At 47.1% G+C, this 27,966-nt stretch overlaps 2 protein-coding genes across 2 annotated transcripts; both read right to left on the bottom strand.

The window, feature by feature from the left end:
• Positions 1-594: 594 nt before the first annotated feature.
• On the bottom strand, positions 595-9,339 carry COQ2 (coenzyme Q2, polyprenyltransferase). Its single transcript, XM_056360436.1, has 7 exons — positions 8,587-9,339; positions 7,964-8,130; positions 5,765-5,886; positions 5,453-5,538; positions 4,438-4,571; positions 3,803-3,991; positions 595-1,123 (listed from the first exon to the last, which is right to left on the bottom strand). The coding sequence occupies exons 1-7, from the start codon at positions 9,194-9,196 to the stop codon at positions 968-970; spliced, it is 1,464 nt and encodes a 487-aa protein (XP_056216411.1). The 5' UTR covers positions 9,197-9,339; the 3' UTR covers positions 595-967.
• A 2,718-nt stretch (positions 9,340-12,057) lies between these two features.
• Positions 12,058-26,145, bottom strand: HPSE (heparanase). Its single transcript, XM_056360421.1, has 12 exons — positions 25,936-26,145; positions 24,007-24,152; positions 22,524-22,649; positions 21,873-22,046; positions 21,228-21,399; positions 20,574-20,621; positions 18,498-18,591; positions 17,767-17,873; positions 16,707-16,821; positions 14,729-14,847; positions 14,426-14,572; positions 12,058-13,715 (listed from the first exon to the last, which is right to left on the bottom strand). Exons 1-12 carry the CDS (start codon positions 26,121-26,123, stop codon positions 13,556-13,558), a joined length of 1,596 nt encoding a protein of 531 aa, XP_056216396.1. The 5' UTR covers positions 26,124-26,145; the 3' UTR covers positions 12,058-13,555.
• Positions 26,146-27,966: the final 1,821 nt, after the last annotated feature.

Raw genomic sequence — 27,966 nt, forward strand, 5'->3', positions numbered from 1 at the left:
GTTTTTGGTGCGACTGCACAGTTGTGCCCCACCACTCAAGGAGCAGAGCAGACATCAGGAAGGGTTGTTGGAATACCATAACGAGTTTGGCAACCACCAAACCACAGCCCCACAGGCAGGCATATGCAAAGCTACCTGTGGAGAAAACTGTGTTTGCATTGCCTACCAGTATGTAAACTGAAGTCAACTCCACCGTATCATTTTCGTAGAACAGGCGTGTCTGCTGCACCTTCCACAGAAAATAGTTACAGAATGTGCCACAGAAGATCTCTGACACCATGAGTCTAAGAAAAGGTTAACTACTGTGCAAATCATGTAACTGAGAGAGCATAAGCCAGTCAAAAACATGAATGGATTGGAGTAATGTAATGGTTAGCTTGTAGTTGATATTTTTATTGTTTATAGGCAGCCTCCTATAAAAAAGCTCTTCCTGTAAGGCTACAAATAAAACCAGTTGGCATGTTAAAATGTATAGAATTAACAAATAAAAATTGAAAAATTAGGATCACTTTGTATTGTTACTGCAATTTTTTCACTCAACAAGCTCCAACTCAAACTGAAAATCATTCATGTAATAAATCAGAACACCAAACATGTACAGTCAGATTTTATTTACATCCTGAAATCACTCTGCATTTTCCCACATGCTGTCACTAAGAGACATCTGTTTTGTATAAAATCTTGGTCTTACAGTCCCGAGAGCTTGACAGAAGTTTGCTTGTACTACGCAGGACCACCAGAGCAGCTGCACTTGTTGAAGCTTCTACGGCGGTTGAAGTCATTTAAGGATAATCAAAACTTATATTGTAGAATAATTTAATTTGCATGCTTTTAGAAACAAGAATGTTTTCACCAGCTTTTACAAATAAACAGTATAAAGCAGCTATATTTATGTTAAAAACATTTTCCTTCTTACAGTACTTACATTTTAGCTGGACTGAAATATCAGTATTTATAGCAATTTCAACTACCTGTCTTCTAAAGACTCTTCTACATTTTTTATGTCTTTTTGTTTCCACAGATTTCCAAGCACAATCCCTATGAAGAGCAGAATGCCTACAGTACGATTTGAAGCAAATTTCTTCCAACAGTCTTCAGGTTTGTCTATGTCCAAACTGTAAATCTGCAAAAGCACAGTATAACATTATAGCATTATTATTCTACAGACTCATAAATATTTGACACATCACAAAAAGACACCAAATGGTTTGTAACTTCAAAAACTGAATCTCAAATTCTAAAGCATACCGCTGTCTCCACAAGAAACCGGAACAGTCTGTGCTTACAAAGGATTTTTTGCATAACTGGCATCTATGTTTACTTGGCAGTTTTATTCAACATACTGCAGAAAAGTCAAGGATCATACATGAACCTGATTCCTGGACCCTCTCAAAGAAGGACCATATAAACAGCCTGGATACTGGTGTGTCTGGTTTCACATTTTAAAATGTAAAAATATCTGGGCATGTAAATAAGTCCTTTTGAGATTTTCCTCAGTAGGTTGCCACATAATTCCACACTGGGAGCTTCAAATAAAAATAACTGCCCCCCCCAAACCTGCCTGCACCTTTAAATCTCTGCTGCCAGGTGTTGCTCTGTGTTTAAGTAAAGACAAGGCACTGTAGAGCCAGCAGTGAATCAAGCCAACTGGAATGCACAGGAAGGTGCCCAGCCCTGCCTCATCACACAGTGCTGGTGTAGTCCAGTCACTCTTAGCCATGTCTGTTCAACGCTCTTGCAAAAAAAGAACCAGGACACCTGTAACAACGGCTAGAAGCAAAGCTTGCCCAGCTTGGCAGCTGTCTGCTGTGAGTCACAACTAAAGGTGAAAAAACCCCACACAGTACAACAAGAGCAAAATTACTGGACAAATATTCCCAGAAACAAAACTTGGTGCAAAAGTCTCGAAAAGGATGGCAAGAGGAAATGTTAAGCAAAATAAATGAAAGAAATACCCCGCCAAAACCTCAAACCCTGCAACTCAGCCTTTGAAGAAATCAGAATATATCAGACTAATAGAAGTGAAACTTTTGCTAGGAAATCTGTTCTTCTGCCATTTGCAGCTGTAGAGAGGTGACGGGGCTAGGTTCTGATCAAATAATCTGAAACATTGCCCACAAGCTTCTAAGACATGTTATCCACGCCCTTGAAAACGTGCCAGCCCCTCAAGCACAGGGAACTGAAACCACTGAACTGAACTGAGAAATAAAACCCAATAGCAGCCAAACCATTCAGAAATGCAAAGCAAATACAAGATGTTATTTTTCTACCACTGAACTTCTTGAGTGGCATTGAAATTTGACACGTTCATGACCCAAATTCCTCTGTCTCAGGCACAAATCCAATCAATTCAGGAAAACCTAACCCTCATGAGGCTTACTCAGCTTTCTAAACTCAGTTAGGTAAGCACACTCAGAAATCTAGATCAAAAAGCATGACAATGTTTAGAAGGCATGAATATTAAAATAGTCACTCAAAAGGAAACTACTCTGTGGTACACAGAACAACACTGCTCTCGTGACTTTGGCAATCTAGAAAATTTGTGTACACTCTTCACCATTTACATTCAATAGGTCTGCATTCTCATTTATAAACCCCCTCCCCTGCAGGGAATTGTGCCAAAACTACAAGGTAAAGCCTCTCTGACAATTCAAACTGTACATGATTATGCAGCGGAACATAGTACTCTTTCACTCATAAATCTCAAAGAACAACGCTATGAAAAGCAGTGGCTGACAAGTACCAGACTACACCATCATAAGAATTCTCTTACCCAGAGGTTTGTTAATGTCCATCACCTGCACAAGCTCCCCCCATTAAAGTGTAATGTAAGTCTAATGTGCTTTACAAAGTTCCATGTTAACCACACACTTAACTTCTCAGACTATTGATGGTTTTACTACTTGCTCAAACCTCTTTGCTATCACTCACCTATCAAGACCAGCAATTTTCATACAGACTGACCTGTCGCTGAAAGGCTGGGCAACACAGTTGCTACGATTCAGAAAGAACAGGGTAACAAGATCATGCGTGTTTTTACTGACACAGTTGATTTCTTTCTTTCTGCTATTCATTAAGATTTCTAAATTAATACAAGACTGAACTGGATTGTTCTCTGCTATAAAAAGAACTGTGAATTAGAACAGTCGATTACCATGAAATTATAATATTAACATCTGCTACAGGTGGTAGTGAACAAGCCACAGAAAATTTTGTTAAACTGTCAGATCACAGACTGAAGCTCCAGACCACAGTACTGTATAATTATTTAGATGTAAAATTAACCACCTCTGAGAGACAGAACATGCAATATTCGTATTCATATAGCTACTGTATAGCTGTGTCCTTGATAGTGTAGACCACAAAATCTTTTAAAGCAAGTGAACATTCATAACGTACATCAATTGCTGTCTCAGATCATATGTGCCAGACATAGCAAGAGCTGCATCAGAAGAGTAAAAACTGCACAATCTTGCAGGACATGGAGGAGGATCTAGCTGCAGCTGCTACTGGAAGCAAGAAGAAAACTGCTCCCTTGAGATCACAGCTTAATGTGAGGCAGTTCTTTTGGACAGGAACAGACTGAAAACCAGTGCTCTACAGTATGTGGACCACTGGAGGTCTCTCCAAACAAAAGGTCTGCAAAAGGCACTTAAAAGAAGCAATCTTATTGTCAAAAGACTTCAGTTCTCTTTACAGGGTTATTTTTTTAAGTAGTTGGCAAATTGATGGGGGTAGAAAATCACTACGATTTCTTATCAAGAATTTTCACATGGAAAAAATATAAATAAATCCATCAAACCTGGTGCACTAGGTGAGCACCTATGGCAGCCACAGCTGAGTAATACGGGAATGTCTGGTTACAATTCATTCCTGCCATGCACAAACTCAGGAGCATTGCAAGGCTGAAGCCACTGAGCCACTGCTTCGTATCCTCCTTGAACTGCAAGGCTGTTGACTTCACACCAATAATGATATCATCCCTCTTATCCTGGAATGGAAGGATGAATTAGTAAAAAATCCACAATCCAACTGCCAGTTCATAAGGAAAACAAAAAGGGCTTTGCTTAAGTTTCTAACATTTCTTATTAGGAAACCAATTTAAGTCCATTTGTAGGTCTCTGAATTAAAATTTAATTTAGGAGGTTGGTCCTTAAAGCTGCTTTAGTAGCTAAGAGCCAATACCAATACCAAAGTTATTTACACAATGCAAATGCATAGGTACATAAAGTTCATTATACTTCCAGCTTTCTGTCTGGTATGTAAAACATTTGCAAACAGCAATAAAAGGTCCAGGGGCTGGGGTTTCCTTGATGCTGTTTTAGCTCAGCTGAGGGTGAAGAACGGCAGCGGGTTAGTACTGCTGCTTGACAACAAAGTTGTAAATTAAACACACAAACATACACAGACACTTGAAATTTCTCACTGTTACTCTACCTGGTGTGCATAAATGGTATCGTATAGCAGCGTCCACATTACTCCAGCTAAGTACAAGGGCAAACACACAGACCACTCACATGACCCTTTGATGGCAGACCAGCCAAGAAGGGCTCCCCAATTAAATGTAAGCCCTAAAAACATAAAGAGAGTTAAAAATAAAAAAGTTACAAGATTGCCAGGAGCAATCTGAATTACATGTATAGAAATAAATATTGTTTGAGTGTTTATCAGCAGCTTTTTATAAAATACTGGCATCTCTATTTTTCTACCACTTATTTTCAGGCAGGTAATAAATTCAAGTATTTGACATTATATACTATGGACCTACAAGGAGAAATGGTTACAGCCACACGTTTTTCCCTCAGTTTAAATTTGGTTTCATTAGCATAGGGAAATATTTGCACAGAACTATGCCCGTGTACTCAAACAACGGGTCTAAAGTTAAAATGCTTAGATGTCAGTAAAACAAAAGATGTCAGTATAACTGACTGCAAGAGTGCACAACAGCCCACTATGGTACTTCAAGTCTGAAAATGACAAAGTTGGCTGAAAAAGCTGAAGGCAGCTGGAATGTGAAGGCTAAGATACAAAGATATGTTTTAGTAGCTCATCCTGAAATACAAGCACCATCCATTTCTGCACGGGAGGTACTGTAGAGGTTGAAGACTGAAATGCAGGACAAATGTATGCTTAAGAAAGATTTCAAGAGCACCCTGAAACTAAAGCCGATTCTCAAATGACAAATACTTCTTTCCTTCCTCCCTTTCTCCATCCCTTCACTCTGCCAAAGGAAGGAACTGATTTTTAACAAAGAAAATCCCTAACCCAAACATCAACTCTTGTGTTATAAATTCTTTTAAGAAGCTTCTGGCACAACAAACCTTTGTTTATAAGGTAATTTTACTTTAATAAAAAGTTATAAAAAATCAGATTGCTTTCTTCAAGTAATTGAAAAAGTTCAATTACTTATTTGTAGAAGAAGAAAAAAATAGTAAAAATTTTTCCAGCTTACCCAAAACTAACTGCGGCCAGTATGTTATTCTCTTCATCAGAGGGTAGGTGATCACAAGAGACAAAGAGGCTGCTCCCAGAATGATACTGTAAAAAGTACCAAGACATTTATTGTTTGCCAGTCTAAAGATCACAAGATATTGTGCAGCATTACAGGAGCCATACATATTACTGAACTAATTCTTTTACCGTTAAACACAATTCCATGTCTAACAGCCTCCTCTGTCTGCACCCAACACCTTTTCTGTTGAAAATCTGTGCTTAACTCTGGACCCATAATAAAATTTTAAATAAAAGGTAACTCATACATCACCTATAGTAGTTCAGACACAGGAGCACACAAAGCGCCAAGCTAAGCTGTCCCCCAAGAAAAATGAAGGACTGAAAAATGGAGATTTCTCCAGCTGCCAGGGGCCTACTTGCAGTCCTCGCAACCTAAAAATTGAAATAATCATATTAATACCAAATCCAACATAAAACATTCTAATGTATCTTAAAATGAGAAGTCACACCATTGGCATATAAGCACAAAAATAAACTGAAACAGGTCACAGAATGTATGAGATGGGGTTCCTTCAATGATACAAACCTAGCATGCCATCATGGTCATGAGCTGTTATTTCTAAGCAGCAGCACTCATAATAGAAGCATGTAGGCTTTAAAAACTAGAGCAGAAATAAAGCGCCAATTGTGTGCAATGAGGCTGATTAGAAACACTGCAGATATCTCATATTGAAATTTTATTACTTTAGGGGAAAAAAAAATAAAATCAGACCTAAAAAGTTGTGAGCTAACTATCCCAAATTTGAGCAGTTCTTCTGTGTTTAAACGCATTGAAGTGATTATCATGCAAAATACCATAAAGGTGCAGGGCTCCTCTAGCACACGTAACCATAGTTAATAACCATGAGAGGACAATTAATTTAATCCTAGTTGGGATACAATGGATTTTACAAAATACGTCTGGAACAGAAAATCATACGAGGCTAGCTGAAGGAAGAAAAAAATATCAGAAAAAAAGTTAATTTGCAATGTATGCTGAGTTACTTGCCAAAGGTGACCACGGCCAAAGGAAAAAAAAAGACAAAAGTTTTGCACGTTGATGAAAATGGTGTAAAGTCCATTCAAAGAAGTTCGAAAGCCAACTTTTTATAGAATGCTACATATGTATTAAGTGTTCTGCATATGCTTTAATAATGTGAATGTAAATAAACTCTTTTAGTTTGTTCTCTGCCCCCCATTCAGGTTATGTTAAACGTCAAATACTGCTTCTGCAGGTTAAACATGCCTTTAATGTATTTGCGACCAATTCCACTGCACATCATAACCAAACACAGGATGTTCCATTTAAAGAAAAGAAAACATTTACCAAATAATCTGTAACATAAAATCTAAACCCCCAAACCACCATCACCAACACAAGCCAACACCCTGCTGTTGGTCTGGCCTCTATCGCACTTGTTTTGAAGATACCCTCTTAAGGTACGTAAGAAAGAGCTGCAATGAGAATTTTTAAAACTTTGTATCTAACCACATCCCATCAATGCACAAAGGAATTCATTCCACTGAAAACGCCACCTTACTAATCACACCCACCCCACCCTGGCAAATACTTTTAGCATATGTAGATGTTGATAACCTCTGAACCCTAAACCATGCAAAGCTGCCACAAAACCTGTACTGATCCATCGCCTTCCCAACTGCACAAATACAACAGAGCTGTAAGGACTTCACGTATTGGACTGGCTCATTAACCTGTCTCTTGCCAGCACCAAAAACCAAACCCCAAAACCAGAGGAATAATATAGGAACAGAAAACAAGACAAACAAACAGTGACGCATCACCAGGATGCTCCCCCTCCAAGCCTGCACCTGTGCACATTCCAACATCTGACGCGGGGCACTGCCTTCTGCTCATTTCCCTCTTCTGAACAAAAAGGAGATGAAAAATACAACATAACAGAAGAGGATTAGCTGAGGGTTGGGCATGATACACTTAACAGCCATGAGGAAATTAACAATATTCAAGAAAAACCTGCTCCTGAAAATTAAAAAAAAAATAAAATACGTGGTTCTTGGGTAGACTGCAACTAGCAAGTGTAGCAGAAAAGTGTTATTCTGCTCTGTCATGCAAAGCAAAGTTGAAAAATAAACTTGCTCAAGTACTATGTACAGCTGACAACAAATAATTGTTGACAACTGCTGACAAAAATTGTTGAAAAAAATGATTATCTTACACAGAGGTTAATACTCTAGAAGACTTACTATAGTCCTAGACAGAGAAATGTTATACAAAATAAACAGATTTCTACTATTCTAGGAGGAAACATAGACAAATTAATTGCATGCATATCTGACAGAAACATGGAGGAATTTCTGAGCCTGGAGCCTGAAGCCCTTGCACTCAGCAAGGACCCACCGGTGATGCTGGAAATGAGCAGACATGTACTTGGTTAATTAACCAGCAAACCACTTCCCTGAGGTCCCTGCAAGCCCACGGCGGTTTCTCTACCTTTTTGTCATAGTCGCGATCCCACATGTCATTGATGGTGCAACCGGCTCCGCGCATCAGCACCGCCCCGACACCGAACAGGGCCAGCATGTGCCAGTCCGGCAGGCAGCCCGGCCCGGCCGCCAAGGCGATGCTCCAGGTGCACGGCAGGTACAGCAGCCACGTCCCTGAGGGGGGACACAACCCGGGTGGGGCGAGGCGGGCAACGACGAGGGGGGGGACACGACACACAACCCGGGTGGGGCGAGGGGGGCAACGAGAGGGGGTTGGGATGGGGGGGAGGGAGGGGGGGACAAGGCAGCCTGGCTCAGCCACCAAGGCGATGCTCCAGGTGCACGGCAGGTACCGCAGCCACGTCCCTGAGCGGGGACACAACCCGGGTGGGGCGGGGGGGGCAACGAGAGGTGGGGGCGCACGGGGCAGAGGGCAGCTCGCTGCCGAGCGACGGCACGGCCGAACCGACGCGCTCTCTGGCGAACCGCTCTGCCCGAGCCCAGCGAGCGTGTGGCCGGGGAGTGGTGCGACGGCCACCGCCACCGGAGCCCCTGGTTCTCGCCCGCTGGCGCCTGCATCGCCATGGTTACCGCGTCGCCACGGCTATGGCGCCGCCCCGCCCCGCTCACCGGTGGGCTGGTGCAGCCGCATGAGGCGCAAGTAGGGCCGCAGCGGGCCCGGCGCGGCGCGCACCAGCTCGGCCGCCGAAAAGCTGAGCGGCCGCGGGGGCCCCGGCGGCGCGGAGGGGCGGCGCAGCGGCGGGGCGGCGGCGGCGGCGAGGGGCAGGCGGGCGGCGCGGAGGCGGGGGGCGCCCCGGCAGAGCCGCGCCAGCAGCGCCGCCATCTTGCCGCCGCGCGGCCGCGCTTCCGGCGGGGCGGTGTCACGTGGCGCCGCGCATGCGCAGCGTCCCCCCCCGCTGCCGGGGCCGCGGGGCCGGGGGTCCCCCCTCCCTGTCCCTGGGGCGGGCGCCGCCGCCCCTCGCCCGGCTGGCGTGTGCGGGCCGCCGCCTCGCTCCCGGGAGCCGAAACTGCGGGCGAGGCGGGGCGGCGGCCGCTCCCCGTAGGCCGCAGGGCGCGGCCCTGGGCGCGGCAGCCGTGTCACCGGCAGCCGCGTCACCGGCCGTGGGCGTCCGGCAGCGCGCACTGCCGGCGCGCCCCAGCGCCACCGGCGGCTGAACAGCCGGGCAAAACCCGCACAGGTTTCGTGACTCTCTAGTCTCCACTTACGGTAGCTCAGCATCTCGCTGACAGCGTGTGTGCTGGTGTTACTGCTGAATTTCTTCAGCCTTGCATGCTATTTGGCCGAAATCCCAGAAGTGACTGTATGTCATCAAACATACCATCTACAAGACATAGGTGTTCATACGTCAGCATGTGTCTCATCACCCAATCCTCTCCAGACTGCTGTTAATAAAAATTTCTGACTTCGTGTACAGCCTTTGGATCTCTGTCATCGTTCACTCAGCCCTCCCACCGTCTTATGCGAATTACCGCATAAACCAGGCAGGGAGGGGAGCTCTGGACAGGGCCCTGAAAACTTTGTCTTGCACGGCATTGTTTCAGTGATAAAATATCCCCACATTTGCTGCTGAAATACTTCTTGGAGAATTCAGTGGCTCCGCAGCATTATCACTTCTGCCTTAGTTTTACACTTCCTTCACCTTGAACAACTGACAAAAACCCAAAGGGAATTAAAAAAACCCAACAGGATAAGTGACTTTGGCATTTTTCCATTCGCTGTTACAGTGAGTGCTCTGCAGCAGTAAAACCATTCCCACAGGACCATAAAAGAAACAGTTGCTCAACTCTAATAAAGTGTAACTAATACTTTCTTTTGTGACCTTGGCTTTCTCACGATGAGGGTGTCAGTCGTGGAGGACTTTATTTCGGTACAGATGAGTGTCCAAACCACATGTGAACAGTGCATCCTGGAGGGCAGCAAGCAAGTCCCTGCAACGCCTGCCCACAGCCTTTCTTTTCTGCTGTCTCTGGGAATTCCAGTTTTACCAGGTGGGTGCTCCTGAGCAGACACTGTGGGTATGTTGGTGGGTTTTTTTTTTAATGTGTGATGTGATGAGCAAACTCTGGACCACCTGCAGACAATTTTAAAGGAGCTCATGAAAGTAAAGCAGAAAAGCAAACTGTCACTAATTTATATTCATTATAAAGTGGTCTGGCCCCTCACTGAAAAAAAAAAAAATAGAGAATAGCACATTTCCGACTTCGGAAAATCACCAAAAGCTATCAAGACCCCACTGTCTTGTTCGAGACATATCTGAGTGGCTAGTCAAATTGCCCCTGATTCTAAAGGATTATCAGTTTCCTTACTTTCACATATGTTAAATGATCCCCTGTATAAAGGTGTCACGATGCAATTTATTCCACCTTCCAGGAACTGATTTACTGTAAACGCAAGGTGAGCAATCCAAGCTCCAGAGTAAAAAATGCAAAAGTAAATTGGATCGTGTGCAAGATATAATTGTCGTCCCTGGACTCAGATAAGTATATTGATGTTCAAGGTTGAGACCCCAAGGTTTACAACATCCACAGAGAAAAAAAAGCCCTTGAGATAAGGTACCCAATGGGGCAGGCGTGCCTGCTGCAGGCAGATCCTGTGAGGGTGGTTTGCCTCTGGTTCTGACCATGCCTGTCTCATTGTGCTGGGATCCAGTGTCTCATTTCCCATGCTCATCTCCCTCCTGCTTTGTTTGCACAGAGCTAACAGTAGCTATGAGCTTAATGTACAACACTTCATAAAGAGAAGCCATCTGGGTGTACGCAGAGCTTTTTAAGTTGAAAGCGGTTACTTGAGCTGTAAATCAGATCTCTCGCCACCCCACAATACGAGGAACCAGGCTGTGTGCTCAGAGGAGATGTGGCTGGGAGGTAAAGCCAGAGCAGCTGTCTTTTGCAGCCCCGACATCCCTGTACCCCTGCTAGTAGCTTCTTGTCATGGTTTAACCCCAGCCAGCAATTAAGTACCAACAGACAGCTGCTCACTCGCTCCCTGGCCCCCCCAGTGGGATGGGGAGGAAAATCCGAATAAAGGTAAAACTCATGGGGCAAGATAAGAACAATTTAATACTTGAAATAAAACAAAATTTAATAATAATAGTAATGAAAAGGGAGATAAAAAGAGAAAGAAGAAGAAAACTCAAGAAAAACAAGTGATGCACAATACAGTTGCTCACCACCCAGCCAGTCCCCCTAGCAGCAAACAGCACCTCCTGGCCAGCTCCCCCCAGTTTATATACTGGGTGTGACATTCTATGGTATGGAATATCCCTTGGCTAGTTTGGGTCAGCTGTCCTGACTCTGCCCCCCCCCAGCTTCTTGTGCCCCTTCTCAGCGGCACAGCATGGGAAACTGAAAACTCCTGAACTTGGGTAAACACTACTTAGCAACAACTAAAACACTGGTGTGTTATCAACATTATTCTTATACTAAATCCAAAACACAGCACTGCACCAGGTACTAGAAAGAAAAATCAACTATCCCAGCCAAAACAAGGACACTCCTGCATTCTGATCATCAGCCCATGTATTGTGTGCAAGTCAGGCAGCGGGATGGAGGGCTTCTGAACCAATGGCAATTGAAACACACCAACCTGGATAGGATTTCTTTAATTTGTATTTACTTGGGTACTCTTGTTAGGAATCATGCAAAGTGCAGGTGATGTATGACCAAAAGAAAGGTAGGGCGTTGAGTGGTAGCAGAATGCCAAAAAGGAATCTTAAAAACCCAGGGAGATTGCCAAAAGCTGGTATAAATCACTTTAATTAAAATCTTCAAATATAAGTCATAAGCATAGGAATGAACAAAACTGTTAGAAAAGGTCTAAAAAGAAGCTACCTGGCAAACAATAACTTTGATATTTTACTTGTAACTTTTATTATTGTTATAATAATATATTATTAACTTTATGTTGACTGTATGTAAGACTTTCCATTTTATGCTCTCTCTACTTCTTTTAGTGAACGTGGACAATGTAAAGAAACAACCTTCTTTATTCTCATTGTGATCTATATTACCCCCTCATATGCAACCCTTCACAGAATGCATCTGCGCTGTGGATGCAAACACTCCTTCAACACACAGAACTTAAATATAACCTTTTTATTGTGCAATTTTTCATCATAGCTTCAAAAGTACATCTGTTTTTAAAGTGTTTTAATTTTAACTGTTCTTCCCCCTCCCCATGTTGTTGAAACCCCTGGTAGCTGGTAACATCCTTTTAAAGCTTAAAAAGGGAAATACAGTGGTGTGGTGGTGGCGTTTTTCCCTGCTGTGCTCAAAATATCGTAAGGCATTGACAGCGACATGGGTTATATATTATCAAGAAAAGTAAATGCAAATAAACACGTGCAGGAGACCACAGGTATTCTCCGAGGCATTCTGCTCCCCTGCAGACAGGCAGCCCCTGTGCCAGAGGAAAGCAGCCAGTGGCACACCAAACCACAGCAAGGCGGGCATGGGGAAGGCACAGTTGAGAAGAAAAGCCACCCACCACCAACACAGATTACTGGCCAAAATGGCTGTTTCCCCAGCAGGAGGGATGTCAGCCTGGCTGGGCAGGATTGTCCCCAGGATGCTCTAAGGCCACTGAGCTGATGGTCGAGGGGTGGGTGATGTGCTTAGTCTCCTTACTCTCCCATCTCCACGAGGGCAGAAGAGACCATAAGGCAGGACTTCGCCTGCAGATAGGTTCAGGGAAGTCCTTTCCAGCTGAACCACCTGCAGGGTGGTGAAGGTTGAGGAGTCACGAGCCCTCACTGTGCAGCCCACTGACCACAGAGGGTTTGCCAGGGCACTGGTGGGCTCCTATCCTTTCCTCCTGTGGATGAAGCTTGTGAGGACAGCAGTGGACCACCCTGCGGGAACAGCCTGTATTTCACGTGTGGAAAACTCGCCTTTGGAAAGCACGTGGCCACAGCTCCATCTTGTGACTCAACTCTCCTAGCCTGGAAAAAAATTGCAGTGCTGCCCCAAATCCCATGGAGGACCTGGGTCCTCGGCAAGGTGCTTGGTTTCCCCTGCAGGCACTCTGACCTCAGTTTACTTTGTGCGTCCTTGCTTTCCACCTCGAGATGCCCTCAGCAACCACAACCCCTCCTCAGGCTTCCCCACAAGGCACAGGCAAAAATCACAGCTGTACAGCTAAAATAACCCCCCTGCTCATCCTTTCTGAAGGCAAGCCTTTGAAGGAACTTTCTTGCAGAAACAAAAGGGAGAGGGGAAGTTGCAGTTCCTGGCTGGCAGAGCCCCAAGTGCAGCGTGAGAAGCTGATGCAGCTCCACATGTGGTGTGGAGAAGGGCCCCATGCCCAAGCACAGTGACCTAGGCTGGACGGAGAGCAAAACCAGCCCCTGCCTGGGCTTGCTCTACCTGGATAATTCTTCAGGGAGCTTAATGAGCATCTTTAATGTACAAATTACCCAGCAGGTCCTTATGTCTTCCCCAGCCCACAACCATACCAGTGCCACCACATTTGCATCTCTTGCCAGAATTTAAGTCTTGTGGTAGAAAAGTGAATTTCTAGGATTAAACTTCTCTACTAGCCAAGTGCTTTACATTTATACCGTGCACATGTATTAACCATTTAAATGCATGCAATAGCTTTGGCATTTTTGATAACGTAAAAGCCATAAGAGAAGGCTGGAAGGCCGAGTATGCTGCCAGGACCAAGGGGTTTTTCAATGAGCTCTGGCAGCGTTTTGTCATCCACCATCCGTAGCACACGGCCGTTCAGCTCAATGGACCTGGAGAGGGACAGAGAGACTGTTTGGGCAGCTGTGCTTTGTTTGCCATCAAACAGATTTCAACCTGAGTGTAAACACAAACTCAGCCCAATGCTAAACTAAACTTCCTTTGGGGGTTTATCACACACACAGCATCTGCAGCAGTCCCTCTGCAAGGAGTCCTTTAGAGTCGTAGCACAGCAAGTTGAAAAGTACATGTTTCTTACTCTTCTAGTGAGGTTAACAGTAGAACAGGCTTTGAAAAGTACAAAATTTCAATTGTTTTTTCTCTCCTGCAAATATTAGGGTATCTTCTATGCCCCCAGAGCAGATCCTTCCCATACCGATGCATTAGTGGGAACAACAGGAGAAACCATACACAGCCTGAACACGTTGCTGTAAATCAGGAGCCAGCACCTGGGAAAGCAATATACCTGTGCTTGTGCAAAAGAAAACGGACTCCAGCAGCTGGTCCAGTGCCCCGAAGCCTGATAGGAAAAAGCTTCATGATTAACATCAAACAAGTGTCTTTGTACCTTAGCAAGCTTTCAGCAGCCTGATTTTAGGATACTTGATTCAACAGAAGTCAGACCTTACTGAAAAAAGCCCTAGATGACTGAAGATTAACCCCTTCCCCCCACCCCCATCCTTGCAAACCGAACAAAGTGAGGTTTTGGAGGCCACGTCACCCACAACCTTTTCTACAGAGGCAGGAGGAATCACATGCTTACCTGGAAAGTATATTCTCTTTGCCATGAGGCAGTAAGAGGTACTGATCCACGTACTTGCTTGATAAGTAACTTGGTAGCTGCAAATGCTGGGTGACGTTGTAGAGGTTTAAGACAAACAGCGTCACATCCCCTTCTCTGTACTTTGGGCTGCAAGGCGAGAGAAGATGATGGTGAGGATCAGGAGAGAAAGAGGTTTCACAGAAATAGCGTGCATCCTCGTGCTGTCCCAGATTGCTTTTGTTGGCTTAGGGCTGGATGTGGGCTCAGTTTCTGGGATATTTTGGAGGCTTTCTGGAAGCTTACTGGAGGGCATTCGTGCAGTGGAGGTAGACACGGAGCTTCCTCTCGTTGGCTCCTGCCAGGCTGACCTGCAGCACCTTGGTACCCACCAGCTTCTTGTAGAGCAGCGACAGCCAGTAGTCCTGGGAGGCACAAAACCACACATAAGCACTTGGGTACATCGTGCCAGGTACTTCACATGGTGCTTAATGCAATGTTCATTATTCTGGTAATTTCAGGGTGGGGGTTTTTTCCCCCCAATAATTTTTTGCTTTACCAAGTTTTTCACCGTATCTATTTCAATTCCCACAAACAACATAGCTAAAGAGAAAACCCTGCCTCCAAGCTGCAGAACAGCTGTGTTTACAAGGTACCTTAGAACCATATTCCCATTCATATGCAAATCTCGGAGCATTTTCTGTGGCAAAGATGTTTGGACTTTGGAAACGCCCTTCTGCAGGGTACAGAGCACTTGCAGGTTGAATCCCAGGGGATGGGCTGCCCTTCCTGCAGGAGAGCTTGTGCCCAGCCCACAGGCACAGTGCCAGGAAGAAGCCCCCTCTTTTATGCCTTTCACTAACATCGTGCTTTTGAACAGGTTTCGGGAATAATTTCTGAATGTCAGTTAAGAGTATATCCTGACACCCCAGGATGATGCCCGAGAGCAGGCTGATGCCCTGTGCAGACTCATTTTTTTTTCCAGGTCTCCTTTTTCCTGTATCTTGACCACTACTTTTCCTCTGTGAAGTCCATGACTGTACCAAAGAGCGCATGTGCCGATGTGTTTTGGGACTAGGAGGCTGCAGGCAAGCTGCATTTTGCAGCATCGCTTCTTTGAGCACAGCCCCAGGGGAGGATGTGCTTCCAGCTGGTGCATTTTAGAGAGCTTCTCCCAGCTCGTCTGTTTGTCTTTGAGGTTTTCCTAGAAAGAAAACCATGGTGTTTCTCTCCTGACTCACCAACAAGCCTGGGGAAGTGACTTTTCCTACCGGCTCACACGCTCAGCCCCTCTGCAAGGAGGTGCAGCCTTCTGACACTGCTGTCCTTCATTTCCATGCTAATGAAAGCTGATGGACCTGGGTTGGGATTTCCCTGCCTCTAAAGCATTATTAACTTGATTAACAATAAATTAGTACTGCCCATAGGTGAGGAACAAGGCACATCCTTTCAGTCTAAATTAAACCTATTTTAAATGAGGGACTAAAAAGCCCAAAACGACAAGCCTGACAATGCAGACCCTGGGTATGGGGACCAGCTGAACAGGCAGGACAGAAACCCCCTGGATGCTGGGTGTCCTCTCAGATGGTCTCTATGAGCCTGTGAAAATCACAACTTGGAATCAGAAAAATGAGAGGAAAGCTAAAAAGAAAGATGCTATCCTCTCACCCCCAGGTTAAGTGCTACTAGAACAAATAAACATGCTGTACATGCAAGAACAACGAATAGTTCAAATAACAATGTTTAATTACAGCAGAATTTTATTTCCTAATAAATCCAACTATACTGAAAGCATGTTTTAATTTCATTATCCTTCCGCTACCACTGAAGGCTAAATACGCTCGTGACCTAAGAAATGCTTGTGTCTTGACTTAATGTTGGTTTGGTTTTCATTTGGAATTCATTATAATACCTTGTATCACTTCTGTTTAAAATCTACTCATCATTCAGCTGAGGAGTACGCAAACCAACATAGTCTATCCAGAAAAGCCTTGTGAACTCCAGAACTGTCTTCATACGACTCACATTATAACCCAGAAATCAGCCTCTGCTGTGCTGAAGACTAGCTGCGTCCCTCCTGCTGCAGTAAATATCTTGTATCTATATACAATACATGAACCCATGATGAAACGTGACCTAACTTTAGGTACAACCATGACTATCTTACAAACAAACAAACAAACAAAAGACACTGTTAAAATAGCTGACGTATCTCCACATGCCGTGCTGCCTGTGCAGAAATAGATGCAGCATTCAGGTGGTGTTGGTGGGGTTGCATACATACCGGTAAAGGCTCAAAGTTGGCATCCACCAAGTGATAGGTCCCTGCCCCAAAGAAAACCTGTCTCATCACCACGTCAATTCCCTGCCTGGCTGAAAGCCCAAGTTTGTCCAGCCACCTGCCAAAAGATGAGGCAAACAACACACAGATGAAATCGCTGACCTCAACTGTACCCCAGTGCCCCTCTCCAACCAGCTCAGGAAGCGGGAAAGCAAGAACTAGAGCATGATGCTGACTTCCTCAAAAATCACACAGCTAATTTCAATTCAAATTTTGCATTGATTACCTTAAAAAAATCATTTCAGACCACGGAGGTCCAAGTTGGTGGGAACAGTTGCCCCACTCCCCTGTTTGCAGGTGGTGGGAACCAGGAGCAGATGCTCCTGAACTGGCCATGGGCCTGAAGGCTGACAGAAACCATCACATCAATGACAAGGTTGCCTGCCACTACCAGGTTTTGACTTGCTAACACACCAGGCCCTGATGAAAAGATCATCATGCCTTACAGGAGGGGAAAAAAATACATTGCAATCATGTTTCTGGTTAATTTTTGAAGCGTGAACCACACATTCCCATGCAATTTTATCTCCCTGAAGCGATAAACTGATCAAAGTGCTAAGAAAGCCTGAATTCTTTTATTTCAATAAAATGCTACTGGAGTCCTTGGAGAAAATAATTTTCATAACTAAATTTCCCTTTGCTTAGGTATCTCACAGTGGTCGAAGGATGACATCAGAAAAGGACACTCATCTCGTGAATGACTTTCTGTCCTCACAAAAGGATGGAGTTTGCATTGCAGATTCAAGGGCAGAAGTACACCTTTTCCGTGCTTCTCATCCTCAGTTTCCCATAGGAATCTCCTGTTACCTGGGTCTACATCAAACCTCAGGCATGAGGCGAGCATACTAGGAGCAGTGGGAAGGTTATGGTCCTCAACACTGCCTAGAGCATTGCCTGCGCTCCCTGGAAGCCCGACAGAGATGTTCCTCCTACAGGGCATGGACGCAACCCCCTTTAGTTGGTAAGGCATGTAATTTCCACACACCTGTGACACGGTACTCACATAAAGCCAGCAATGTAAGTGTTGGACAGCCTGGGAGCTCCCCCTCCATAGGCAGAGCTCGTCTCTCCTAGCCAGACCTTCTTGTTGGGCACAGTCCCACCAACAATCTGGCCAGTGTGGCAGAGGGAAGACGACAAAAAGACAACAGTTAAGTGTTTTGGCTACTGAAATAATGGGTAATCAAAATTTAATGCTTTAGCCAAATGCCGATGTATGATGTTTGCATTTAAGGGATGACACCAACCGAGCCAGGATGTGTCACAAATTCTGATCAGAAGGACTAGAAGCAGATTTACTACCCCTCCCTTCCAAAAAAACACATCTATGCATGCAGAACAAGGCAAACCACTAAAAGACAGGTCCTGTAAATCTTCTTGTACTGAGTAGTGGTATACTGTAATTTACACTTCTCTCAGCATCTCGAAATACAAAGAAATTGGGGGGTGGGGAAGGCAATAAATTACATCCTTGAATAACGAGTACAACAATAAATAAGAATGTTGTACGTTTGTGATGTATCTGGCACCATGCTTGCTGCATGGCAAACTATTGAAGCTCATTTATTGTTAGTATTGGGGGGTTTTGTTGTTTTATTTTTAAACTTACAATGACAGCAGCACCCAAGCTTTGAGGATCCCTGGTTATTGCTAGTGAGAAATTGTACTGTATTCTGGATTCCCTGCTAACCTCCTGCAAACTGAACATGGGAATGACTGAACAGGACAAGGTACCTGCAGGACTTCATGTACAGCTGTGGCAAAGGTATCCAGCACTTCAGGGCTCAAGAAATCCTCCCTTGTTGCACTTCGTCCATTCACATAGTAACTTGAAACAGAAGAAAACCCCACAGCCAAAATTAAAGAAAAATACACCACTGGTACAAAACACCACCAGAAGTACTCGGTTGTTCGATAAATTTATCCATAGAGCTATTTTTCTGTACAATTCTTTTTCCTTTTCTGTTTTCCAAATGTGTAGGTATGTTGCTTGTATTTAAGGGACCTATCAGGTATAATTACCTTGATGGAGGCAGGACATCACAAATTTTGATCAACCGAAGTAGTAGGGTTTTTTTGCATCTGCTCATTCAGAATGAGGAAAACATCCCTGAATAAGAGGCAGCTTCTGTAAAATCTGCTCTTGCTGAGGAGTCTGACACTCCTATGTTATGACTTGCTTTACTGTATCAAGTTATATATAAAAAATATAGGTCCCAAATTCTGTCCCTCCGAGTATTTTGGCAATCTGGAGAGGAACGGGATGGAGGCATCTCTACAGGATGAAGGTTGCCCTCCACATAAAGCAAAAGGGCTTTTACGTCTGGATTGTCCGAATAAAGAATGGGAAATTGGTATCCCTATGGTTTTTGCATTTCATCGAGCTATCACTCAGTCCTACCAGAAGCAGAAGTCTTCCAGCCACAAGAGGAAGCTAAAACCCGATAATCCTAAATTAGTAAAGAAAATAATGCATGCTTATTCAAAGCAAAGACAGCCACAGGGCAAGAACAGCTCAGGAAGGGGAAAGGACACATTTTATGCCTTACTAACAGCTCAAAATACATAGATGAATCATATATGTATACATAGATATATAATATAAGCATGTGCATCTTTTCCCGCTGTTACCTGTCTGCTGCATGTCACCGTGCTGCTTTCGAGCCCGGAAAGAAAACCAGAATCACATGGAAATCACTTTCAAACACATGGAGCTCACGGCAGGTGCTCTGGGGCCAACTTACCCACTGCCCACCCGAGCACTCTAAAACTGCGGCTCTAAGCCGTGGCACAAGAGGGAAGGGCTGGAACTGTGCCCATGCTGTTTGCGCTGCAGGTGGGATCTGAGGGGGAGGTACCCACACACAGCCCGAACTGACCTGGAGAGCAGACGTAAGGGAGCAGGAGAAGCTGCTAGCACTTCTCTACAGGTAGAGGTCAGCCAGCCCTGCAAGGCTTTTTGTTTATATCAGACAGGCAAGAAACAAGGCAGCATGTAACGCATCAGCTAACTCGTCTTCTGCTGCATTTTTTACAAGGCGTTAGATGCATTTGCCAGCAGGGTCATTGGTGACACCCTGAATTTGCTTTTAGGGAGCAAAGATTTCACTCAAGCAGATCCGGTCTTTCTAATGCCAAGAGCAGCAGCAGTGTCAGGGGTGCTGACTCTGTTTCAAAGCCCAGACCCTCACGAGTTGTTTAAAACCTTACATTAAAAACCCTTTGCTCTTGCATAAAATTCAGCAGAGAGATCTCTGCCAAGTAAGTCTGAGCTACCTTCTTTTCTTTTTATACAACACCCCCTTCTTCTCTTAAGAAAGTGCATTTTATTGGCAAGGGTTGGCAACTTGGAGCTTGGAGGCCACCAGGACCACTGCTCAGATCTCACTAGCTTTTGGCACATGTTGAAACACACCATGTGCAAAAAGGCTCAGCCACTGCAGAAACTCTTGTCACGCGGGAGAGCGCCGTGACCTACTCACTTGTGCTCTTCTGAGAAGTAAAGCTGCCGTGCCATCTTTTTCTCCACATCCCACTTCCGTGTTTCCCAGTGCACATATTTAGCAAGCAAAATTACCACCTCGCACGTTTCGCATTCCCCACTGCCATGCCTACATTACAAGTCCTCGCTGCTTCTGCATTTCTGTAACACGCTCCCTCAAATCATCTCTTATTCTGAGCAGAGGTGGTTATGGACAGGCACCCGAGGAACCACTGAAAGGGGTGTTTCACCCCCCTGCTTCCCGTTGAGATGTTCAAATCGACATTTTGTAAAGAAAACAGTGATGATGGCATCAGAGCAGTACTTACTGGTGCCACGTGACGGAGTCGATCACCTTCCCTCCCGATTTCAGGAAGCTGCAAGCAGAGGGAGTGTGATGGAGCATGGTGGGGTTACAGGGACTGGTGATGGGTTGCAGCCCCCTATGAGCAACCTGCCACACGCAGCTGTCCCCTCTCGCCCCAGCTGGTGGTGGTGATGGTGAGCTGGTTTGGCACCATGCTTGCCACGGCTTTTAAATGGCTTTGGGCAGCACAGCCGCCTTGGTGGGTCGCTGGGGGGATGAATTAATGCTTGTGTAACACATGGAGATTTCTAGGGTGAAAAGCCCTTGTTAATGCAGCACTAGAGCCAGCACTCAGTCGAAAGGCATGTGGATTGCTGGAGTACTGCTAGCATCTTAGTTTAGGCTGAGCATTTAAGCCTTGAGCTTGTACATGCAGGTAAGATTTCAGTCATCCACAGTCAAAGAAAAAAAGTTCCATGTTCCTAATTTAAGGGGATTAGTTCTCAAATAGACTGGATGTATCCATTGGTACATCCTTATTATTGGTTTGGAACAGAAAATCCTTAAATCCCTGCCCAGGTGCCTTCTCATGCCCCCTGCATCTGGGTGCAGATGAGCCACAGCTATCTCACACATGCCCACCGTGGGGGGTGTTGCTGGGACCCCCCACCCCTACCTTCTCAGCAGCCTCTGCGTGTGCTTTCGGGGCTGCCCAACATCAGGACCATAGAGCTTCGCGTGCTTGTAGAGGGTGTAGTTACTTAGAAGTTGGCGTAAGTGAATAAAATCTTGCCCCAGCTGGAAGCCATCGATGTAGATGCCAGATTTCTTCCTGAAGCTGTTGGGCTCTGGGGAAGACACACATGCATCAGCACCCTGCTCTGGTTTCAGGGCACGAAATAGGGCAGCTCATTCCATGTGGGGAGTGGCTTCCCCTACAGCTTCACGTGATCTGGCACGGTACAGGTGAGATATTTGAAGGTGATGAGCATGAAACTGAAAAGCCCCAAGTGATGGAGCATGCTGCTCTCTGGCACTCTATCCCTGTCAGTCCCCATGGGCGACATCCTGCACCTCACAGGCCATCGTTCACCTCACCTCAGAGCCTTGGTAGAAGCAGAAAAATCATCTCAATTTGCTCATCTGTTGCGCTTCCTGTGAAATCCCTCCTCGCAAATTAAGACCTTGATGTTTCCCAATAAAACAACACCTTGCCTTCATGGGCTGTCATGCAAAACATTCAAAGTTGCCAGCCCCTGCCCTGCAGTGGCACCTTTCCAGGTGACAGCTGGCCTGGCCCACAGGCTGGCTTTGCACTTACCGTTCCCAAGCTCCCAGGAGATGTTGTACCTCTGCGAGGCACAGTAGTCCAGCAGCGCCTGGGCATTTGAGCTGTCCCACTGCAAGCCACCATTTCGCAGCAAGGCATTGAGGCCAAAAACCAGGTGAAACTTGGAGCAGACTGCAAAGCTGTAGAGAATATCCAGCGTATTTCCTGCACGGAGGAGAAAGAGGGGCTGTTTATCTCAAGGTCAGAGTATGCTGGCTGTGCTCTGGCCAAGCAACAATCTCCACCGCCTATATTTATTTAGCCTGGTGTTGCAGATGTGCCAAGCTCTCCCAGCTGGACAAAAGAGCCCAGACCTTACCGCACACCATCCTGCAAGGTACTGAAATCCTCCCAACGGCTGCAGCAGCTGAATACTATTAAATATGAGGTGGCAGACAGAAAAATATTCAAAGATTTTTTTTTCTATAAATGAATAAAATATTTCTTTTCCAGAGGTTTCAGCTCTGAACAGCCTATGGGAATGAAGCCTCGGTGAAAAGCTTAATATCCATAGTGGGTACCTAGGGAAGGGGTTGTTGGGATCATTAATAGAAAAAAAATTCTGCCACCCTTTTATTGCAGGGCAGAGAACTGCAGCCCCCTGGTTATAAACTGTAGCAGAAAAATCCATTGAAGCCTTACTTGTAATGGTGGTGTTTTTGTGCTTTTTCCAGTTATGCTCTGCAAGAATCAGCTTCTCCTGGCTGGGCCACTGGGCCAGCAGCAGCTGTTCCACAGCGGCAAACGCAGGCCTGGAGCCACAAGTCTCTGTAGGGCAGAAGAAGGTTGGTAGCAATTAAGCCCTTGTCTTCATAGCCAGGGTCCAGCATGCAAAGGGCTGCATCCCCCAGGAGAAAGCAGAACTGCTGGGTGCCAGTCACGTACTTCTGTGAAACACACCCCTGCTTTCACAATGTTAACCACATAGCTAACGTATATTTATGCATTGAGCCACCCTCTTTTTCTATATAATGTATATTTCCCGGCTTAAAGTGATGGCTATGGGGGAGTGGGGGAAGACTGAGCTGTGCTTCTGGTGGTATCATGGTGGTCACCCCCCAATAAACTATTTTAGCTGGAGCACCATCCGGAAACCTTTGTTCCAGCGAGCTGACGAGGCCTGGGCTGCAGCGCCGAGGAGCAGATAAGCCACCCCAGCAGGCAGCGGTGCGGCGCGGTGCATGGCCCGCCATGCTGCGGGCAGATACGGGGCAGCGCTTCCTGCACTGCCCGCCTCGCGTATGGCAAAGCGCTGGCTGCCCTGCACGGCTCCCATGGCAATGCCAGCAGGAGTCATAAGACACTTTGAGAAAAAGCTCGTGGTTTTTTTCTTGGTATGCAAACCAGGAACGAGCCATAACCAAAAAGGAAGGTAGAAGCTGGGGTCACAGTCACCCAGATAGGAGACAGCCCCTCGGCAAAGTGGTGCAGGGGGAAAAGTACCACCTGACTTCAAACCCAGGTATCCTGGGTCGTACAGTGATGTACCATTGCACTGTTGTGCTACGAACCACAGGAGTAGGTGGGAATCTTTTCATCTGAAACACCTCTAGAAGGGTTTTTGTGCTTTTGCTAAGTTTAACGAGGGTATGGACACAGCAGGAGACCTGGCACACCAGAACAAAGCTCAAGCAGTTGGATGTGGTCTGGTTGGTTTGTTCTTGCCCTGTCAAACTGACAGGAGGGCAAGGCTGCACCCCCAGCCTAGCTTTGGCCAAGGTAGCAAAAACAGAGGCTCTGTTCTCATCAGATTACGCCTTCCATACGTTACTTAATTTTCACAATGAAACCACAACTTTTGAGCTGACCTTGGCCACCTCCCAGGCAGTGGCGAAGCTTCCAAGGCTGCCGCAAGGAGTACAGGGCAGCAAAGGGGGAGCCCCAGCAGATGCTGGGGCAGACATGCAGCCCTCTGCACGCTTCCTTGCTTTCCCACAGCTGGCACACCTCCTCCCACAGACTGTGCTGAAGGTCCATGGATCTCCTCTCCATGGAGGAGAGCAATGCTGACCCCATGGAGGGCACTGCACTGCCACTGTGCCCTTGTGGCATCCCCAGCCTGCATCAAAGCCACCTCCTAAACCTGGGATGTTTTTTGAGTCTAACATATTGATGCCAGTTTTACCTTGCTCGGCCTGAAGTTCCCAGAGGATTTTTTCTTCCAAAGTTGAATCTTTGTTGGGATCAAAGATGAGAAAATCTGTCTCGGTGCCACCAAACCTCAGGAACCCTGGGGACAGGGCCGTTGCCAGGGCGATCAGTTTCGGATTGCTAAGGAAAGTATGTCAAGAAACAGAAAAACACTGTATACATGCAGACAGTGGCTTCAGTATAGAGGTTAACGTGGCCAGTGCCCAGAGGGACAGACTGCCGTAGGTGACCTGGGGCTACCTGGTAACCTCGGGGTGCTCCTGACCCCTCAGGGCACCTGTGCCCCAGCCCTCTGCACGGTGCAACAGAGACACTGCCAGCTAAGTGGGCCGGCAGGGCGGCAAGGGGAAGACATTCCCCAGGGAACATACTCATGGACAGGGAGCCAAATCCCAGGGGCAAAGTAAGGAAATACTTTAAAACAGTTTGGATTTGGTTGTTTGTTTTTTTTTTTATCCTAAGCATCCTTCTCCCCTAGATTTTTTGGGTTTGTTTCTACAGAACTGACATACCAGTCCTGCGAGAAGGTGAATGTAAGGCTGACTTGACATCATCAGTCCCGACTTCCATCGACAGCCGAAGCGATTGCTTTTGTACCCAACAGAGATTAGGAGCCCACGCTGGGGCAAGCATTAACTTTAGCAAAGCAGGTTTATAAAGCAAAAGCCATCTGCCTCGGCCACTCATGCACCCCATGCCAGATGTGCGGCACTGACAGCTGGCCTTTGCTGGGGGAAACCACGATGCACACCAGTGCTATCTGCTCAGTGGTGACATGCAGTAGATTAGGGGCCACCAAGTACTTCCCGCTCCTTGCGGCAGTAGTGCTGTCAGGGCTGGAGGTGGGAGATGTGAGCACTCGCCAATAAAGCTGGCAGCAGCCTTCTCCCCACCTTGGTGAGAAGGAAAAGATGAAAGTGGTGGGAGGAAGGAAAACAGGACTGGAGAAATACCATGGAGATGAAGTATGGCATCAGAAAGATAAAAGGAAAGAATTAAGACAGCTTCCAAAAAAAAAAAAAAGGTAGAATCACAAGAAAGAAAAAAAAAAAAGAAGAGGAAAATCAGGGAAGAAAAGGCAAGAGTGAGGTCAGACCCAAAAGAACAGGCAGGGTACACCATCACTTGGCAGTCCAGTGCTGTTGAGCGTTACTCAAGGGGGAAACAAAAAGGCTTCATTTTTAAGATCTCTCGATCAGCTTCGATGGCGACAGGCCTTCCTCAGCATGTATTTCTCTTAACGCGGACAGTGCCCCGGCAAACCTCCGCAAAGCTGCCTGGGGGCTCAGATAATTTTTGTTTCGCAAAGCAGCAGGGATAACAGCCCCAGCCCTCAGCCTTACCACACGTAATCTTCCCGCTCAGCAGCTTCTTGTACACCCCACCCCCCCCCCCCCCATTATTTTTTTTTCTCCCTGCTTGCAAAGCAGCTCCTCTCCCAAGTTTATCCCCGCGCTGCTTCTAGCCCGGACCAGCTGAGCTGTGCCTCCCGCCCGGTGGCCCGCTCCCCGAGCGCCCGCGGCAGCTCCCGCAGCCCGGGACACGGGCCGGGGGGAGGCAGAAGCCCCCGGGGGGAGGCAGAAGCCCCCGGGGGGAGGCAGAAGCCCCCGGGGGGAGATCCCCCCCGTCCCCCCCAGCTCGCCTCCTGCCCTGCGTCTCCGGAGCGCCCCGGGAAGCGGCGCCTTCGCCGGCTCCCCGCCGGGATGCCCGGGCTCCACCTCCCCCACGGCTGCGGACCCCTCACGGCCTGCCGGGACCCCCACCCCCGGCTCCGGAGGGTCTCCTCCGCCTGGCGGGACCCCCCACCCCCGGCTCCAGGGGACCCCTCCTGCCGCCCACCTCCAGGACCCTTTTTTTTTCCTTTGGGCAAGACCGGGGGGGGAGGGGGGTGTGTGCGGCTCACCTGAGCAAGGCGACGTAGCGCGGGTCCCGGGCGAGGCTGGCATCTAGGGTGAGGGAGAGGAAGGCCGGGCTCACCTTCCCCCGGGGGCTGCCCCACAGCCCAAGCCGCAGCTCTGCCGCCCGCCGCCCCTCCGCCAGCGCCAGCAGCAGCGGCAGCAGCAACAGCAGCGGCGGCAGCGGCAGCAGCATCCTCGGCTCCGGCCGGCGGCACCACCCCCGCGGAGGGCGGGCCCGGCCGGGGGGCGCAGCCCCGGGCTCCTGTTCGGGCCAGCGCAGCCCTGCTCCTCCAGCCTCCCCGCTGCTCGGGGACCGAGGTCGGCGCGGCGCCGCCTGAAGCCCAGGGTTACTCTCCCAACAGCCTCACTACACCATGAACCTGGGTTTCCAGTCGGTTCCCATGCTGCAGCGTCTGTGATGCTGGAGGAAGGTCTGAGCAGGCCACCAACCAACTCCTACAGCTTTCCACATTGCCCCCGCGACCCTGGGCAGCTGCGTGCAAAGCAAGTGGGCTGGGAGATTGCTACACACTGAACGGTGCTACCCAGGGGTGGGAGAGCAGCCTGACATCCCAGCCACGGACCTTCCCTGCAGGAAACTGAGTCACAGCGGCAGGCAGCAAGTGCTGTCTGAGGCTGAAACCCACCATCCCCACGCTGCAACACCGCTTCTTGATCACAGCCAACATGCAACTTGGAATTGCTGTCCCAAGAAAAAGACTCAAGCACACTCTGGGTCTGCCCCTGGGATGCCCACTGCCGGGTCCAGCCTGTGCTGAAACTCGTTTGGCAACAGCCTCGCCAGGGAGCCCTGTCTAGAGACAGCCACCTGCAGCCACAGCGCAGGAATTACTAGATACACAGGCTATTGGAACATTTGCAGAGTTTTTAAAACAGACTTAAAGTCACCGTTACATTTCCCATTCCACATCAGCATCCTGAAGCATCCGCATCAGTTCATCCTGAAGCGTCCGTATTTCTTACCAAGTTTGTTTTCAAAACACTCGTCTGCTGGAACACAATGCAGACAGTCAAACCCTTATCTGTTACTTCAAGTGCAGCAGTTCCCGGGGGGTCAGGCCATTAACCAGTGTGGCTCCAGCGCTCGCCTGCCCGGCCCTTCCTGTTCCTGCTTGCTCTAGGTTTTGTACTATTAAGTAACTCGCCACCAGAACCAGAAGAACTCGACCAAATGAACTCTAGTTTTGATAAACACATCCGTGGCTCTGCCAGAAAGGAAATGTCAGTGACATTCTTAACTGCCTCAGCATCTTAGTGTAACGCTTCCCATTTCAGGGGTACGCCACCAATTATATGCCCACGCCTGCAGGAAGGGCTGGGGTGACTATCTGCCAGGGGAGTAATTCATCCATCAGCAGATGGCTGGAGCACCACACAAACCACCCAGTCCCAGGAGAACTCAGGATTTCAGAACACGGCTCAGCATGTGACACATCATTGGTGCAAACCAGGCTAAGCTTGTCATGGCAGGTACAGAAGATGTTAATAGCCGTCAGGTAAGACACAGCCTAAGCACGGTTTTTTTCTGTTGGAATTCACCACTACTCCCTTAAATTTTCTCAGTGTGCTTCTTTGGAGAGAGGCACTTTGAGGCACTTGCCAGTGGCCTGTATTTCTCACAGAGGCATGAGGTTTGTTTTTCAAACAGTCAATGCTACGTTTTGGATTCCATCGCTGCATGTGGATGTGGGTATGAAAGGTCTGTTATGCTTTTAGCAGCCCACAAAAACCCATAGCTGGAAAATAATGCCTTCTAGCATTGCTACCTGGAAGAGCTACAGGTATTAAATGGCAATTGGTAGCTTTTGCTTGGGCATTTCTCACATTGCATCACACCCATTTTTAAATATTGTGAAGTAGGGGACATCAATACAGAGGTATTTGGACTCTCACTGAAATTAGGGCAGAATTTGAGTGGTGCCCTGTGAGCTACAAGGGGAGGGTGTAAGAACCAGGATTAGTCTTAAACTCACTTGCACGTTGTTTGAAGGCAGCTCTGCACCAGCACCCGATCC

The sequence above is a fragment of the Falco biarmicus genome, chromosome 1, assembly GCF_023638135.1.
Source record: "Falco biarmicus isolate bFalBia1 chromosome 1, bFalBia1.pri, whole genome shotgun sequence".
Classification (NCBI taxonomy): domain Eukaryota; kingdom Metazoa; phylum Chordata; class Aves; order Falconiformes; family Falconidae; genus Falco; species Falco biarmicus.

What these genes read in the sequence shown, in the direction of transcription:
- COQ2 (XM_056360436.1), bottom strand. Translation starts at nt 9,196, where the DNA reads ATGCTGAGCTACCGTAAGTGGAGACTAGAGAGTCACGAAACCTGTGCG. An exon ending in ATCGCGACTATGACAAAAAG is followed by an intron (nt 5,887 to 7,963) that starts GTAGAGAAACCG and finishes TTCAATTTTTAG; the next exon opens with GTTGCGAGGACTGCAAGTAG. An exon ending in CTGTGTCTGAACTACTATAG is followed by an intron (nt 5,539 to 5,764) that starts GTGATGTATGAG and finishes TACTTTTTACAG; the next exon opens with TATCATTCTGGGAGCAGCCT.
- HPSE (XM_056360421.1), bottom strand. Translation starts at nt 26,123, where the DNA reads ATGCTGCTGCCGCTGCCGCCGCTGCTGTTGCTGCTGCCGCTGCTGCTG. An exon ending in CGCTACGTCGCCTTGCTCAG is followed by an intron (nt 24,153 to 25,935) that starts GTGAGCCGCACA and finishes TACTTTCCTTAG; the next exon opens with CAATCCGAAACTGATCGCCC. An exon ending in CTGTACATGAAGTCCTGCAG is followed by an intron (nt 17,874 to 18,497) that starts GTACCTTGTCCT and finishes CACACTGGCCAG; the next exon opens with ATTGTTGGTGGGACTGTGCC.